This window comes from Pongo abelii, chromosome 10, assembly GCF_028885655.2.
Source record: "Pongo abelii isolate AG06213 chromosome 10, NHGRI_mPonAbe1-v2.0_pri, whole genome shotgun sequence".
Taxonomy (NCBI): domain Eukaryota; kingdom Metazoa; phylum Chordata; class Mammalia; order Primates; family Hominidae; genus Pongo; species Pongo abelii.
Window position 1 is genome coordinate 118,994,687 of NC_071995.2, and position 15,662 is coordinate 119,010,348.

The 15,662-nt window shown below is 48.7% G+C and overlaps 1 protein-coding gene and 1 long non-coding RNA gene across 2 annotated transcripts in view; both read right to left on the bottom strand.

Moving 5' to 3' along the window:
- The window catches only part of GCN1 (GCN1 activator of EIF2AK4), a 67,417-nt gene that overhangs the window by 24,280 nt on the left and 27,475 nt on the right, over nt 1-15,662 (bottom strand). The window contains exons 17-33 of the mRNA XM_024256398.3: nt 12,820-12,895; nt 12,510-12,669; nt 11,250-11,439; nt 11,027-11,151; nt 10,059-10,237; nt 9,668-9,761; nt 8,331-8,444; nt 8,014-8,212; nt 6,646-6,801; nt 6,035-6,216; nt 5,110-5,190; nt 4,659-4,802; nt 3,790-3,917; nt 3,438-3,627; nt 3,167-3,237; nt 1,932-2,097; nt 1,399-1,593 (exon numbers count right to left, since the gene is read on the bottom strand). Coding sequence (XP_024112166.2) covers nt 1,399-1,593; nt 1,932-2,097; nt 3,167-3,237; nt 3,438-3,627; nt 3,790-3,917; nt 4,659-4,802; nt 5,110-5,190; nt 6,035-6,216; nt 6,646-6,801; nt 8,014-8,212; nt 8,331-8,444; nt 9,668-9,761; nt 10,059-10,237; nt 11,027-11,151; nt 11,250-11,439; nt 12,510-12,669; nt 12,820-12,895 — 2,450 coding nt within the window. The remainder of the gene's footprint in view (nt 1-1,398; nt 1,594-1,931; nt 2,098-3,166; nt 3,238-3,437; nt 3,628-3,789; nt 3,918-4,658; nt 4,803-5,109; nt 5,191-6,034; nt 6,217-6,645; nt 6,802-8,013; nt 8,213-8,330; nt 8,445-9,667; nt 9,762-10,058; nt 10,238-11,026; nt 11,152-11,249; nt 11,440-12,509; nt 12,670-12,819; nt 12,896-15,662) is intronic.
- LOC134759474 (uncharacterized) lies at nt 14,394-15,184 on the bottom strand. Its single transcript, XR_010135697.1, has 2 exons — nt 15,116-15,184; nt 14,394-14,691 (listed from the first exon to the last, which is right to left on the bottom strand). It is a non-coding gene; the product is annotated as an uncharacterized LOC134759474 (long non-coding RNA).

The window sequence follows — 15,662 nt, forward strand, 5'->3', positions numbered from 1 at the left end:
GGCATACACAGTGTTGTATACCTCTCAGGGTGCACACTACAATCTGCTGACAACAAAAGCTTCGGCCTATATGGTGCCATTTCTGGTCTAAATGGAAAACCTAGGCCTGGGCAGTGGGGCAGGGGGCCAAGGAAGGGACTCGAAAGACTAAATCCACTCAGAAAGAAAGCTTCCAGAGAAGTGTGCTGCTTTGCCACCATAAAAACAGCCCGTGTCTCTGTTTCCAAACCTGTCAAAATCACAGAGAAATTGGGCAGGACCTTATAGGACCAGGCACAAATTGAGTGGAACCAAAAGACACTCAATCCTGCCTCCCAGCCGCAGCTCACTAAGCCCAGCTTGGGAGCAACAACCCCGAGGCCATGCTGACAGGTGCCCAGGTGGGACTCTTTTGCTGTTTGGGCTTTCTGACACCATATTTGACCACAATTTTGGACACTGGTTTTCAACTGTGCATTTTTTTGGTATAGTTTTTTGTTGTTTTTTGTTTTGTTTTTAGAAATAGGGTCTTACTCTGTCACCCAGGCTACAGTGCAGTGGCACAATCATAATTCACTATAACCTTGAATTCCTGGACTCAAGCAATCCTATTGCCTCGGTCTCCTGAGTAGCTAGGAGCACAGGCATGGCCTCCACCTCTGGCTAATTTTTAAAGTTTTTGTAGAGACAGGATCTCACTATGTTGCCCAGGCTGGTCTCGAACTACTGGCCTCAAGCAATCCTCCCACCTCACCCTCCTAAAGCACTGAGATTACAGGCATGAGCCACCACGCCCAGCCCAATTGTTCATTTTATGAAGACACTCTAAGTGATCCAAAATGCAAACCACACACACACACACACACACACACACACACACAATATATATATAAATTTATATATATATATATGCATGTTTTTCAAAACAAAGAAAAAGAAATTTCTTTGCACTGTAGCTTAGAGGTTCCATTAAAATGCACCTGTAACACACAACCAACACATGTAGAGGGCCAGGAAAATGCTTGACATAAGAGAAAGCCTGACCTTTTTTTTTTTTCCCTTTGGATTCCCAGTGCACATTAGTGAATAGAAAAAATGGAACTATCTAGGAGGTCTATTAGAACAAAGTAACAAAGAAACTCCCTCTCCAGGGGCGTTCTTCACTATAAACCAGGTGAGTAGAAAAAAATGAAACTATCTGGGAGGTCTACTAGAACAAAGCAACAAAGAAACTCCCACTCCAGGAGTGTTCCTGACTATAAACCAGGCTCTCCCCTGGGAGAGGGGGTGAATCCTTACCAAGAACTGGGCTTTCTGGGCCCTGACTGTCGAACTCTGCCCCTAGTATCCCACTGCCTAACCACAGCCGGGTCCTAATTCTCTAACCGGCATGTGGGTCCCAGGCCAGATGGCAGGTACCTGCTGGGAGGGGGTGGAGAGGGCAGCGATGAGCTTGGCAACAATGGGCTTCACTTTGGGGTCACTCTTGTCCAGGTGCTTGGCCAGAGAGCCCATCAGGACCACCACACTCTGTCGCACAGCATCGTAGCTGGCATCATTGGGCGCGTTCTTCAGGAACTCCTCAAATACTGGCAACAGCGAGTTGACGTTCTCCTGGAAAGCCAAACCCCTCAGAGCCTCAGGTCAACCCTATAGGCTGCATCTGGGGACAACAGTCCCCGCCCTGAGGACCAAGACCAAGTCTAGCTCTGGGACAGGCATCCTGACATGCCAGCCAGTGGCTCTTCCAGTTTTCTGGCAGGACTGCCACAGACTTAAAAGAATTTAACATACTATCGTGGTCTTTTTGGCTCAAAGTGCTCTGCCAGGACTCTTGGCACTCAGCATTTCTGGCCCCTGCTCAGCCCTAGCGCCTGCCTCCCCTGTGTCTCCTCAGCAGGCTGGGGCCCCCTTACCTTCCCATGGGTGTTCCCTGGCTGGGACCCCCTTACCTTCCCATGAGTGTTGAGCGTTGCGAGGGCTGCATCCAACATGCACTTCCGGACATCTGGGTGTCGGTCGTTGAGGGCATCAGGGACAAAAAATTGAAAGAGTGGCTTCACCTGAGAGCTGTCCAAATACTGGGAGAGCTTGTTGAGGGCCAAGGCCAAGCCACACCTGGGAAAGAAGTGGGAGCACATAAGGAGGAGCAGCCAGGGGGCCTCCTCTGCCAGTGGAACCTCTGCTGGTGCACAGCATCCGAGAGGGAGCTTGCCTGAGGCAAACACCGTTTTGGGGGCAGAGAACAGCCTGAAGCCCACCACCCAGTGCTCACCCAATGTTCTGGAACAACCCACTTGTCATATGGAGACTTGCCATCTGCCCTGATTTTACCTCCTACTGGGTGACCAGCCCTGCGTTGGTTTCCCCAGAGAGGAATGTGAGTGCAATGCTCACCCCTCTACCTGCAAAGCAGGTTGTAAGAGAAGACAGAGGTAAAAGAACCAGATGTAGAGGCCCGTGGAAGTGAACACATTCTCCAAGGGCAAAGTGGTATTACTCTTTCCAGTCATGGAGCAAAGAATCTGTGTCCTATCCCTGGCTGATGGTCTGGAATGAAAAATAAGCCAGGATGGGCCCATACACCACCCTACACTGACACACAAGGCCTCATGGGAGTGGACATGGCCAGGATGAGCCATTCAGAAAACTAACACCCTTGCATGTTTTGCGCCTGCTCTGTGGGAGGCAAGCGTCTTTCAAGGTCCCAGTTGCTCCCAGACATCTGTCTAATCCTCCAACTGCTACTCGTGGGCTCTGTGGAGAAAGGCTGGTAGCTTCTGTTATTGTGCCCTGCATACAGATGAGGAAACAGAGGCCTGGGGAAAAGGAGAAACACGCTCACGGTCACGCAGCTAGCGCAGGAGGGGACACTCTAAGGAACACTCTAAGGAACTCAGAGTTAATTTTAATAGATTTAACTTTAGCCACATGTGGTTAGTGGCTACATCTTGGACAGTACAGCCTAGAGAGAGGTGAGGAGGCAGGTCAGAGGCTCTTCTGAAAGACAGTGCCTAACACAGTCCAATCCCACCCCTTCCAGGGGCTGATGGAACTCAGGCCTCCCTGACTCTGAGGGAGGTCCTGCTCTTTCATTATCCCATGCTGCCTCCTCACAGCACCCACCCAACCAACCTGCCACATCTCACAAAGCTTGGAGTAGAACGAGGCTGAACAATTGTTATACCTGGCTTCCCACTGATCTGGAGGAGATTCTGAAATAACTCGTCCCAAAGCATCCAGCACTGGGGGCGGCCGCTGCAACAGACAAGTTGGTAAATGCTTTGCAACGGGCAGATCGATGACCTGGGCACCAGGATTGTGAGGTGGGAAACTAGCCGCAGCTACCCTGAGCCACCGTGAGCCCCGAGATTCCTGTCTGGAGCAGTAGGGGGCTGAGCAGAGACCCACCCAACCGCACACACCCAGACTGCATCAGGGCTGCAGAGGTCACTCACGTAGAGCTTCTCCTGGTAAATCTCCATGAGCCTGCCCATAACCTCCGCCGCCTGCCGCTGGTAACGTGCCACTGCTTGGGAGAGGGCTTCTGCCCCCGCCTGCCTTACAGCCGCCTCATGATAGATCACGTCGTCGATCAGCAAGGAGCATAGGTCTGGCTGCAGGTCTAGGCCCATCATTGACCACAGCCTGTGGGAGATCCAAGGCGGGGGCTGCTTAGACAAAGATCTGCAGCACCTGCCCTGCCAGCCCAGCCCTTCTTCCCACTGGAGGCTGAGCACACTGGGCTCAGTTATTTCCTAAAGGAAGAGAGGATGCAGCAAGAAGAAAGCGACATGCTGGCTCTCTCACCTCTCAGCCAGCTTCCGGATCTCCTCCTCCTTGTCAAACTTGACCACCCAGAGTCTCCGCAGAAGGTTCAGGCCATTCTTCTCATCGGTATCAGGTGCTGGCAATACCATGTGGAGTTCCATCAGCCCCTGGAAGGGGTGGGATTGGACCGTGTGAGGCACCGTCTTTCAGAAGAGCCTCTGACCTGCCTCCTCACCTCTCTCTAGGCTGTACTGTCCAAGATGTAGCCACTAACCGCATGTGGCTAAAGTTAAATCAATTAAAATTAACTCTAAGTAAGTTCCTTAGAGTGTGAGGTGGTAAAATGTTTTTTTTAATGTGAAAATTAAAACGTTAAATAAACCAGACAGATAAAACCTCAGAAAAAGCGTATTCCTTTTGTTCAAATAATTTTTAAGGAAAAATTTACTATATTGTCATCATTTTCACATTTTACCAAAAGCCAGTGAAAACTCTGTCACATATCAATAGCAGGAGGCTGTGGATCAGCAGGTAGGAACCACTGTCTTACCACTACAAGGGGATGCTTTAGTTTTTGGTCTAAAAGCCATGAAGAAAAGCCAAGTACATGGCAGTGGGCTAAAGAAATGAACTCCTCCTGCAAGTTAGCTCTGTGGAAGTACCAAGGTCCACATTCCAGTTTAAAAATTAAGTGAAGTGTTCCAAGGTAAAGGAAAAAGTACAGTGATACATCATGACTGCTTAGTGTTCTGATTCTCAGAGAGACCCCAACCGTGTGACTTCTTCTCTTTGCCTCTAGGCCTCACACCAGGGTGAGGGACATTCTCTCAAATGCCCATCATGCAATTTGCACTTCCATAGAGTGACAAGGGACACTGCAGTGGCTCTGTGAGAGACTGAGCACACACCCGGAGCACGGTTTCCCGCACGCTGGCACACGGGGACTGCAAGGCACAGAGCAGCACATCCACCTCCTCCTGCTCCGCAAAGGCACAGCCATCATCACCACTGCTGCTGGCACACAGGGTGGTCAGGGTGTCTGAAGCCAGAACCTAAGAAGAACATCAATCCACTGGTTCAGTCAGCAAATCATTTACTACTAGGGGGCCAGAGAAGGATATGCACTGAGAACGCCCACCCCTACAGCACTGCAAGGGCTAAGACCCCAGCTCCAGTGGCAGGACCCAAGCAAAACCCCTCACTAGCTAACAACAGTCAGGCTGGCTCTCTAAAGCAGTCTTTCTACCAAAGTCCAAAAGTAAGGGCTGAAAGGAAACTAGGACTCCACCCTTTATACTGGGACCTGAGGTCTGGGTCACGAACTGAGTCACAGCAACAACCAACTGAAAACCACGTCACCTGTAAGCGAGGCGAGCCCGTCCCGATCACCCAAGTCAGAAGACGCAGCATGGCCACGCGAGGCAGCAACTCTGGGCCATTCTAGGAGAGAATGGCAGGTAAGTCGAGATGAGGCTGTGGGGAGGTCTGTAACCCAGGCGGCCAATGACAGGGCATCCTCTCACCCACAGGGGAACATTCTGGATCATACAACTGGCCCCACCATAGAAACCTCATTAGGTTTACAATTAGGTCCATACGTGCTAACCCCAGTCAACCATGATCCTCAGGAACTAAAAACCAAATTCTGAAACTTGCTTGAAATTCACACTATGAAATCCAGAAAGACCGTAAATATATGAAGACACACTCAACTTTACATGAAATGCAAAATAAAATGAGATTATCATTCTTTCACTCATCACTGACGATATTATCTGAGGCTGCATTAGGCTTTGAAAAAAGAAAACTCTTGGTGAGAGTATAGCTCAGAATATGCCATATAATCTAGTAATTCCATGTCCAATGAACCTGTCCTTAAGAAATGCTCACACTGGGTAAGTAGGGAGCATATACATACAAGAGAGCACATCACACTGCTGCTCAAAAGAGGGAAAAGTTAGAAATAACCTTAAGAACTCATCAACAGGTAAAGAGTTAAGTAAAACATGGTACATCCATAGCACAGAATCTCATGCAGCCAACAAAGTCAATCAGGTGAACTGATATGCACTGGCATGGCAGGAGAGCCAGAGTCTACAATCACGTGAAAGAAGCAGTCTGACCCGTTTTTGCCTTAAAAAACCCACAACACTGTGTGAGGCTGCTGTTGGTATAAACATACACTATTTCCACACCAGAACTGTTCATGAGACAGAATGTGTCCACAGGCCCTGCCTCCCTGATCCCCTTTAAACCAAGGGGAGAGCAGAGCTTCCCTGCCAACCTCGTCCACCCGCCCGGTGGGGGTGCTGGGGGAGGCCCTCAGCTGGGCTTGGACAGTGAGGATCTGAAGAATCTGGGCCATCCGCTCCTCCTCCTCCTCACTGTGGTGGGGCATCTCGGTCAGCACCATCTTCAGAAACGGGAAGACTAAGGAGAAGGCTGGCGCGGACAACGGCGCAGCACCTGTGAGAGCGAGAAGCAGATAAGATCCTGCAGGCAGGGCAGGGACCCAGGTCACTGCTGCCTATTTCTATCCTCAGGGAAAGTAGGGAAGGGATGGACCAGAGGCCCGTTCTGACACCTGGAAGCACATGGCATGAGGACAGAGACAGCAGCTGGTAGTCCAGTTCTAAAACCAATTCTGCTTCTACTGCCAAACACTGCCCAGTTCCAGGATGTGAGAGTTAAAACAGAGAAGGGGACACCAGTGACGAAAAGTAAACCCTCAACTGGGCTCACTGCAATTCACAGACTACGAAGGTTCAATTCAGAAATCCTCCATCTGGTCCAATCCCCCAGGCTCAGGAGGCCCTGGGTGACGCTGTGCCTTGAACAGCATTCCTGGCACCAGCTCACACCGCCTGGTGCCCCTGATCGCGTCCCAGCCCTTACCTGGCTCCCCCTTGCCCACTCTGCTGCTGATGGTGTGGGTGTGGAGCAGCGTCACCGCCCTCTTCACGGCTACCGACAGCTCTTCCTGGCACCAGGACTTATCCAGGGCACACTCTGGCTTCAGTAGGCGCAGGGTCACGTGGCTCACTAAAGTGCCTGTGTTGAAGAGGAGAGACCCGGCAGGGGATGACACACAGAGATGCAGAATCCAGCTCAGGATGAAACAGGGGACCCAGTGCCTCATCCTTCTGACTTAAAAAAATCTGTCTGTGGCTGGGCACGGTGGCTGACGCCTGTAATCCCAGCACTTTGGGAGGCCGAGGCGGGCGGATCACAAGGTCAGGAGATTGAGATCATCCTGGCTAACACAGTGAAACCCCGTCTCTACTAAAAATACAAAAAATTAGCTGGGCATGGTGGTGGGTGCCTGTAGTCCCAGCTACTCAGGAGGCTCAGGCAGTAGAATGGCATGAACCCGGGAAGCGGAGCTGGCAGTGAGCCAAGATGGCGCCACTGCACTCCAGCCTGGGCAACAAAGTAAGACTCCGTCTCAAAAAAAAAAAAAAAAAAAAAAAACTTTCTGCTTCGCCAAAATGTCCCCAACAATTTCTCACTTGATCTTTGTGACAGCCTCAGAGGGCAGGTAGGCAGGGAGTTGCCCTTTGGACATTCAAGAAATGAGTACACTGACAGGAGACAAGGGCCACCAAAGAGTCATTCAGCCAAGAGTACAGCTCTATCTGTGCAGCATCTCCACCTCTACGCAACAAGCCCAGACAGCCAGGTGACACTTCTGGCAGGTTCCATATGCACCAGCTGACTTTTCCACTCAGAACAGTTCCCAGATTCTAGCCTCACCCGTGGGAACATCACCATTAGGCCAGGATAGAAGTCTGCTGAAGGCCACTAAACAACCCACAAAAGCAAGGCCACCAGAACTGCCAGCCACCCTACCTGGTGTTTGTTTCTCCAGAGCTAACAGGAAGCTAAAGGTCACAGGGGCCTCTGCTCACTGCTGTCATGTGGCTTTTCAGGAGACCTGGGCTGGGCTGAACCACCAAACCATCCTCACTGCCACTGAACTTCTGACTTCTTAGTTTTAAAACTGGTACACAAAGATCGAACACTGACTAGCATCTAAAACCTACTCCTCAGAGGGAGGGCACAGATGTGAAGTGGGAGAGAAGAGGAGGCACTACGTCTCTCCTAAGCACATCCAGCTTGAGTCTCCAAGGCTGCTTCCACAAGAAAACAAAACTCAGCAGCTGAGGTCACCACCCACCTCCCCACAAGCACTCAGGGGCACACCCTGTCCAAGCACTCAGGGGCACCCCTGGGCCATCCCTGCAGCCAGCAAACAGGACTAACCCAAAGCCTTGAGCCTAGAGGGCATGACACAGGCAGCCAAGGACAAGAAGGGGTTCTTGATCCTGGGAGCAGCCAGGGGAGACTTCAGCAAGGGCAGGAAAGAGTCGACCAAAACAGGGATGTACTGGGTCAGGCCGGACGGGTTCTTGGCCAGGATGATGTCCAGCAGTCCAAGTGCCGCCTCCAGCTCCCCATCCAGCTGCAAGCAGAGTTGTCCAGAAGGCAGGTCAGCAGGGCCCTGCTTGTGACAGCAAGGAGCGGGACCAAGCTGCCCAGCACTCTTCCGGCTTGAGCGTGTGGCGGAGGTGGACACTCACCTCCTGCAGCCGCCTCCGGACCTGCGCCTCCCTGTCTAGCTGGGCCTGAAGCATCTCCTTCTGCTTGCTGGTCAGCTGCACCTCCTCTTTGATGCCTTTCTTCTTCTTTATCTCCTAAAGAGGATGGGCAAACCAACCAATCCCATCTCCAGGGAACAGATCTCCCTCCCCAACAGAGGAAGGTGAGCTTGCTTCCACACAAACAGCACCATACCAGCTCTAAGTCTGTGAGTTGGGCCCCTGAACCCACCATGTGCACCCCCAACCTCCCACAAAGTCCACAGCCACCTGGTTTCTATAGAATGGAGACAGCAATAGAGAAGTAGTCGTTTTACTGGATTCTCTATTGACAAAGGCTAAGAGGGCTTTTTATGTTAAGAGAAATAAAGGTTCCTCAAGGTACTCAAAAGGGTATTCTGACAGCCAAATGGATTCAGAATCAAAACTTTAGCCTCCTCCTCTCCAACCCCTTCCTACAGAAGCTCTCTCACAGGATAAGCTGAAGCTTAGAAAAGGCCTGCTATAGTGGCCTGAGACAACAAGCCACAGAACTCACTCACTCATTCAGCAAACATTCAGTGAGCACCTGGATTGTGCCAGGCACTGTTCCAGATGGCAGGAATATCGTAGGAACAAGATAAAGTCCCTGCCCTCACGGAGCTCACAATCTAGCAGGCGAAGATAGATAATAAACAAGTCAACAAGCACATAAACAAGATGCTTTTGGGTTACGACAAATGTTAGTAAAGAAACGAATATGATGCTTAGTAACAGGGAGGAAGGGTGGGGTCTACTTTGGATAGGGTGGACAGGCTGGCCACCTCTCTGAGAAGCGCACATGTGGACTGAGATGTGAAAGACAAGAATCCTGCCTTGTAAAGACAGAGAGAAGAGCAAACGCTGAGACAGGAAAGAGTCCTGTGTGCTCTGCTCCTGTCAGAACCCGCTGAATTCAGCAATCAAGTCATGATTCCCCAGAAGTCCCACTGTACCAGGCGCTGTGCCTGCTATCAGGAGTCTAGATGGGTCCCAGTCTTCAAGGAAGTGGAGGAACAGACATGGAATCCAGCAACACCACTTAGCAGAGGAGACATGTGCACTGTCGCCAGCACCCAGCAGAGAAAGAAACAGGTTTTGAGTTGTGGGTGGAAGAAGCTATGAAGCAAGGGTGAAGGGAAAGTGTGCCAGTGCACCAGACACTGGTCAGGGGCATCGCAGGAGTGTGCCATGGGCCTCAGGATGATCCAAGTGAACAGCATATGTGCAGTGGGAAAAGCCACCAGCCTGGGGCCACCAAGCTCAGCAGCCACCTTCCGTGAGTGCCTCCGTGTACTCACCTCCTTCAGCTCCAGCTCGATGATCTGCTCTTTGAAGGAATAAGCTTTGTTCTCTCGCTTCATGTTGGCCTTTTTTATGCTGTCCTGCTGGGCACTGAAACACCAGAGTGGGTCATCAGCCAGCTTGAAAAGCACCGCAAGTCCTGTCAGCCTCCCGCCAGCCATGAAATTCCAACTAGCTGTTAAGCACTGTGCTGGTGCTTAACTTAAGTACCCAGGACACACTTAAGTACCCAGGACCTAAGCACCATGCCGGGGACACAACAGGCACTTAGTCAATGAATGGACAGGCTGTTGCATTCAACTCACAGGAGGCGCTGGCTCCATTCTACACGCAAGAAAACTATGCCCTGGGGAGCAAAGGAAACTGAGCCCACAAGTGAGGTTTCACCTCTGGATGATGGATTTGTCATACAGCTCCCCAGCAGGGGTCTGCATAATGGCAAACTCCTCCCGCGTCACCAGGCGCAGTGCAGGGTTCTGCACGGAGGCAGTGATGGTGCTGATGAGCTGTGGGAGGACCCGGTCCGGCGACAGGATGGAAAGGGAGCCCATGGCATTCATGGAGGACTGCCAAACAAACGCAGACATGGTCAGTGTGTGCCAAGGCTGGCACTGGCAAGAGGTCCACCACACCTGAATGCCCCTGGCACTGGCTCCCCTTCTTTATGCCACTGCCTTGTTACTCCTGGGCACTGCCCATCACAGTGGCTGGCTGGAGTCTGTGTCTGCTTTCCTCACCAAGCAGTGCTCCTCTGTCTGACACAGCCCCTGACGTGAGGTGATACACTCCTTCCCAGTTCTCAGTCTCCGTGGTTCAGGTGGAGCTGCCCTCACTTTTTCCAGAGGTGGGCGTGTGACCCAGAACAGAAGGATGAGCGCAGAGATGAGCATGGCACCCAAGTCAGATTAATCAGGGTCAAAGCGAGCCCAAGCCAGTAGACAGTATTGAAATACACAAGCTATTCCTCCAGGAGCTGATGGGGAGACAAAGCCTGGAACTCTAGCAGCTCTTATGCTACCAGAAAGGGAAAGCCTGAGAATGGAGCCCACATCGTGGAAAACAGAGACAAGAGACAAAGATGGATGGGACAGAGTAAGAGAGACATCACCTACAATGTTCCAAGGACAACATCTGAACCCCTGTAGCCAGTCATATCCTTGGACTTTGCAAGTAAATGAGGCAGTTAAGTTCCCTTTTGGGCTTAAACCAGTTTACATTTCTGTCACGTGCAACCAAAGGTCCAAGCCTACATTTCATCCATCTTCACCTGCTTCTTTGAATCCTCTCTTCCTGTACCCTGTGATGAGAGGGCCCCCTCCCCAACCTGAGGCCAGACCAGCTCATGTTCCCATCACCTGGTTTAGGGGACTCTGTGTGGTGATCCTGGGAATGATCTGATCCAGGTGCCTGGTGATAAAGGCTTCAGGATCGATCTTCATCCTGGCAAGAAGTGCTGGCCAAAGTCCAGACTGCACGGCAACTGAAGGGGAAGGGAGCTCCTTGAGGCCTTCTGCCTGGCCTGCTCTTACCCCATCCCCTAAAGCCCTGGGCTCTCCCACACCCACTGCAGCCACGGACCTAAGGATGGGTGGTGAGAGATGATCAGCATTTCCTGGGCCAGTTGTTCGGTGTCAGTGACATCACCCTTGAGCCCTGGCACACCGGAGATGACACACAGAGCCTCCTGCAGGACCCGTGGAGGCACATAGGCCTTGCTCGCCTCAGTCATCTCTCCAGCATCAGTCACCAAAGCCTCTAAGGGCAGCACCTGTGTGGAGACATGTGAGATAATACTGCTAAGAGCCCTGTGCAGGCTTGGAACACAGGAACCAAATATGCTATGGACACAGTGGCCCCTCACTCAGTTCTTCCCTGGGGTCCTTGCTGGAGTGGAAATGGATGCCCAGCTTCCTGCAATGGGACCCACAAGCTGTGAGATGTGCCTGGAAGAAGGAAGCACCTGTGACTTTGCATCTAAAAAGCCTACGGGGGTAAAGAAGGCAACAGGAACCGGTCCAGGAGACCCAGCCTGTGATGGCAAGTCTGTCACTGGCTCACATTCCTCAACAGGCTTAGGGAGGGAGGGAAGCAGTGGAACACCGCACAAAGAGCACAGAAATAAGAGCCAGATCTTTGAGGGTCTCCCTCCGTCGGGGGAGACCCTGTGCAAGTCATTTGAGCTCCTAGAACCCTGGTCAATTCATATGACACAAGAATAACAAGACCTATTTGCCTTTGAAAGGCATTGTTAAAAAAAAATCATAAGGAAAAAATGGGTAGAAAATGCTTTAAAAAGTACGAAGTGCTTTAAAAACATAAAGTGTTATTCAATTAATCAAGGATAAAGGGGGAGGGCACAGTGGCTCGTGCCTGTAATCCCAACACTTTGGGAAGCCAAGGTAGGAGGATCACTTCAGCCTAGAAGTTCGAGATCAGCCTGGGCAACATGGCGAGACCCCATCTCTACAAAAAATCAATAATCAAAAAATTAGCGGTCACTGTAGGTGGTGTGCACCTACAGTCCCAGCAACTTGAGAGGCTGAGGTGGAAGGATCACTCGAGCTTGGGAAGTAGAGTTTGCAGTGAGAAAAACAAAACAAAACAAAAACCCCAAAAACCCTGGAAAAAAGATTAAGCTACATGTGAAAAAAAGTCTCTGAAAAGGAAAAGGAATCCTATGAAAGATGTTACTGGAGCTCGACAGCAGAGCAGAAGATGCTGGCATCACACAGATTAAGAAAGAACACCCAGGGGGTGGCCCAGCCAAAACCACACAGCATAAGCAGGGGCAGCTAAGTGGATCCAAGAGCCCCAGTTCTAGAGCCCAGATGCCCTCACCTTGTGAGAACTGAGGACAGTCTTCAGCTCCTCCAGGAGTCCGTGCGCCAGCTTAAAGCCCCCAAGAGAGGACAGCAGCTTCCGAACTGTCTGCTGAGCCTGCCTGCGGACGTGCCAGGTGCGGCTCAGGAGCACCGCCACCAGAGCCCGGTGGTACTGCCTGCAAGCACAGGGACAGACAGGTCTGGGGGAAGGCCAAGAGCAGGGCTTTCCACAGCCAACCCTTCCACCTGCCACACACCCTTTCTCGGGTTCCTGCCAGCCTTCGCCTCATTTGGCCCAAAAGAAAAGGTAAGTCAGCCTCACGTACTGAACTTTGTTGCCAGTGAGTCTATGCGGGTGGTCAAGGAAAAGTCTCTCTGTCAGATGCAACACAGTACACAGGGCTGGGAGGGAAGAAAAGGAGTGGAAGTGTTTTTAAAATAGTTAAGTGTACACATACATACCAATATCCAGAAATAACTGGAATGAACTGAAAATTAACACCAAAATATAAATGTGATTATCACTCGAAGTGAAATTACAGCTTTTTTTCTTTTTTGCTTATTATGCACACATGTATTTTGGAATCAGTAAAGTATACACTATTTTTATTATATATATTATATTATATAAATATATTTATATAATATAAATATATATAAAAATATATTTATATAATATAAATATATATAAAAATATATTTATATAATATAAATATATATAAAAATATATTTATATAATATAAATATATATAAAAATATATTTATATAATATAAATATATATAAAAATATATTTATATAATATAAATATATATATAAATATATTTATATAATATAAATATATATCTATATATAATATATTTATATATTTATATATAAATATATTTATATATATTTATATATTTATATAAAAATATATTTATATATAAATATATTTATATAAAAATATATTTATATATAAATATATTTATATATAAATATACATTAAAATATATTTATATATATACATAAAAATATATTTATATATAAATATACATAAAAATATATTTATATATATAGAAATATACTTATATATAAATATACATAAAAATATATTTATATATAAATATATATAAAAATATATTTATATATAAAAATATATTTATATATAAAAATATATATTTATATATATATAAAAATATATGTAAATATATAAATATATTTATATATATATTTATATATTTTTATATATTTATATATTTTTATATTTATATATTTATACATAATTTATAATATTTATATATAATTTATATTTATATATAAATATTTATATAAATATATATAAATAATATATATATAAATTCTTTTTTTTTTTTTTTTTTGAGAGAGAGTCTCGCTCTGTCGCCCAGGCTGGAGCGCAGTGGCGTGATCTCAGGGCTCACTGCAAGCTCCGCCTCCCGGGTTCACACCATTCTCCTGCCTCAGCCTCCCAAGTAGCTGGGACTACAGGCGCCTGCTAATTTTTTAGTATTTTTTAGTAGAGACAGGGTTTACCCCATGTTAGCCAGGATGGTCTCGATCTCCTGACCTCGTGATCCACCCGCCTCAGCCTCCCAAAGTGCTGGGATTACAGGTGTGAGCCACTGCACCTGGCCAAGTTTTGTATTTTTAGTAGAGACGGGGTTTCACCAGGGTGGCCAGGTTGGTCTTGAACTCCTGACCACAGTGATCCACCTGCCTTGGTCTCCCAAAGTGCTAGGATTACAGGTGTGAGCCACCGCACCTAGCCTATTTTTACTTTTTTTGAGACAGAGTCTCGCTCTGTTGCCCAGGCTACAGTGCAGTGGTGCAGTCTTGGCTCACTACACCCTCCGCCTCCCAGGTTCAACTAATTCTCCTGCCTCAGCCTCCTGAGTAGCTGGGATTACAGAAGCCCACCAGCAAGCCTGGCTAATTTTTTTTTTTCTATTTTTAGTAGAGACGAGGTTTCACCGTGTTGGCCGGATGGTTTTGAACTCCTGACCTCAAGTGATCAGTCCACTTCGGCCTCTCAAGGTGCTAGGATTACAGGCATGAGCCACCATGCGAGGCCTATGTATTTTGTTGTTTTTGTTGTTGTTGTTGTTGTTGAGACGGAATCTTGCTCTGTCTCCCAGGCTGGAGTGTAGTGGTGCAATCTCGGATCACTGCAACCTCCGCCTCCTGGGTTCAAGAGATTCTCCTGCCTCAGCCTCCCGAGTAGCTGGGATTACAGGCACCTGCCACCACGCCCAGCTTATTTTGTATTTTTAGTAGAGACAGGGTTTCACCATGTTGGCCAGGATAGTCTCGATCTTGACCTCATGATCTGCCCGCCTCGGCCTCCCAAAGTGCTGGGATTACAGGCTGAGCCACCATGTCCGGCCCCAGCCTATTTTTTTTTAATAATTAAAAATTACTGGCCAGGCACAGTGGCTCACGCCTGTAATCCCAGCACTCTGGGAGGCCAAAGCAGGCAGGTCACCTGAGGTCAGGAGTTCGAGACCAACCTGGCCAACATAGTAAAACCCCGTCTCTACTGAAAATATAAAAATTAGCCAGGCATGGTGGTGTGCACCTGTAATCCCAGCTACTCAAGGAGGCTGAGGCAGGAGAATCACTTGAACCTGGGAGGTGGAGGTTGCAGTGAGCAGAGATTGTGCCACTGCACTCCAGCCTGGGCAACATAGTGAGACTGTCTCAAAAAAAAAAAAAAAAAAAAAAAAAATGCCTGACCCAGTGGCTCACGCCTGTAATCCCAGCACTTTGGGAGGCCGAGGAAGGCGGATCACGAGGCCAGGAGACCAAGACCAGCCTGGCTAACACTGTGAAACCCCATCTCTTCTAAAAATACAAAAAATCAGCCAGGCGTAGCGGCATGCGCCTGTAGTCCCAGCTACTCGGGAGGCTGAGTCAGGAGAATGGCGTGAACCCGGGAGGCGGAGCTTGCAGTGAGCCGAGATCGCGCCCCTGCACTCCAGCCTGGGCGACAGAGTGAGACTCTGTCTCAAAAAAAAAAAAAAAAAAAATTACTAAGGCCAGGCACGATGGCTCATGTCTGTAATACCAACACTTTGGGTGGCTGAGGCAGGAGAATTGCTTAAGCCCATGAGTTCACGGTCAGCCCGGGCAACATGGTAAAACCCCCGTCTCTTAAAAAAAAAAAAAAAAAAA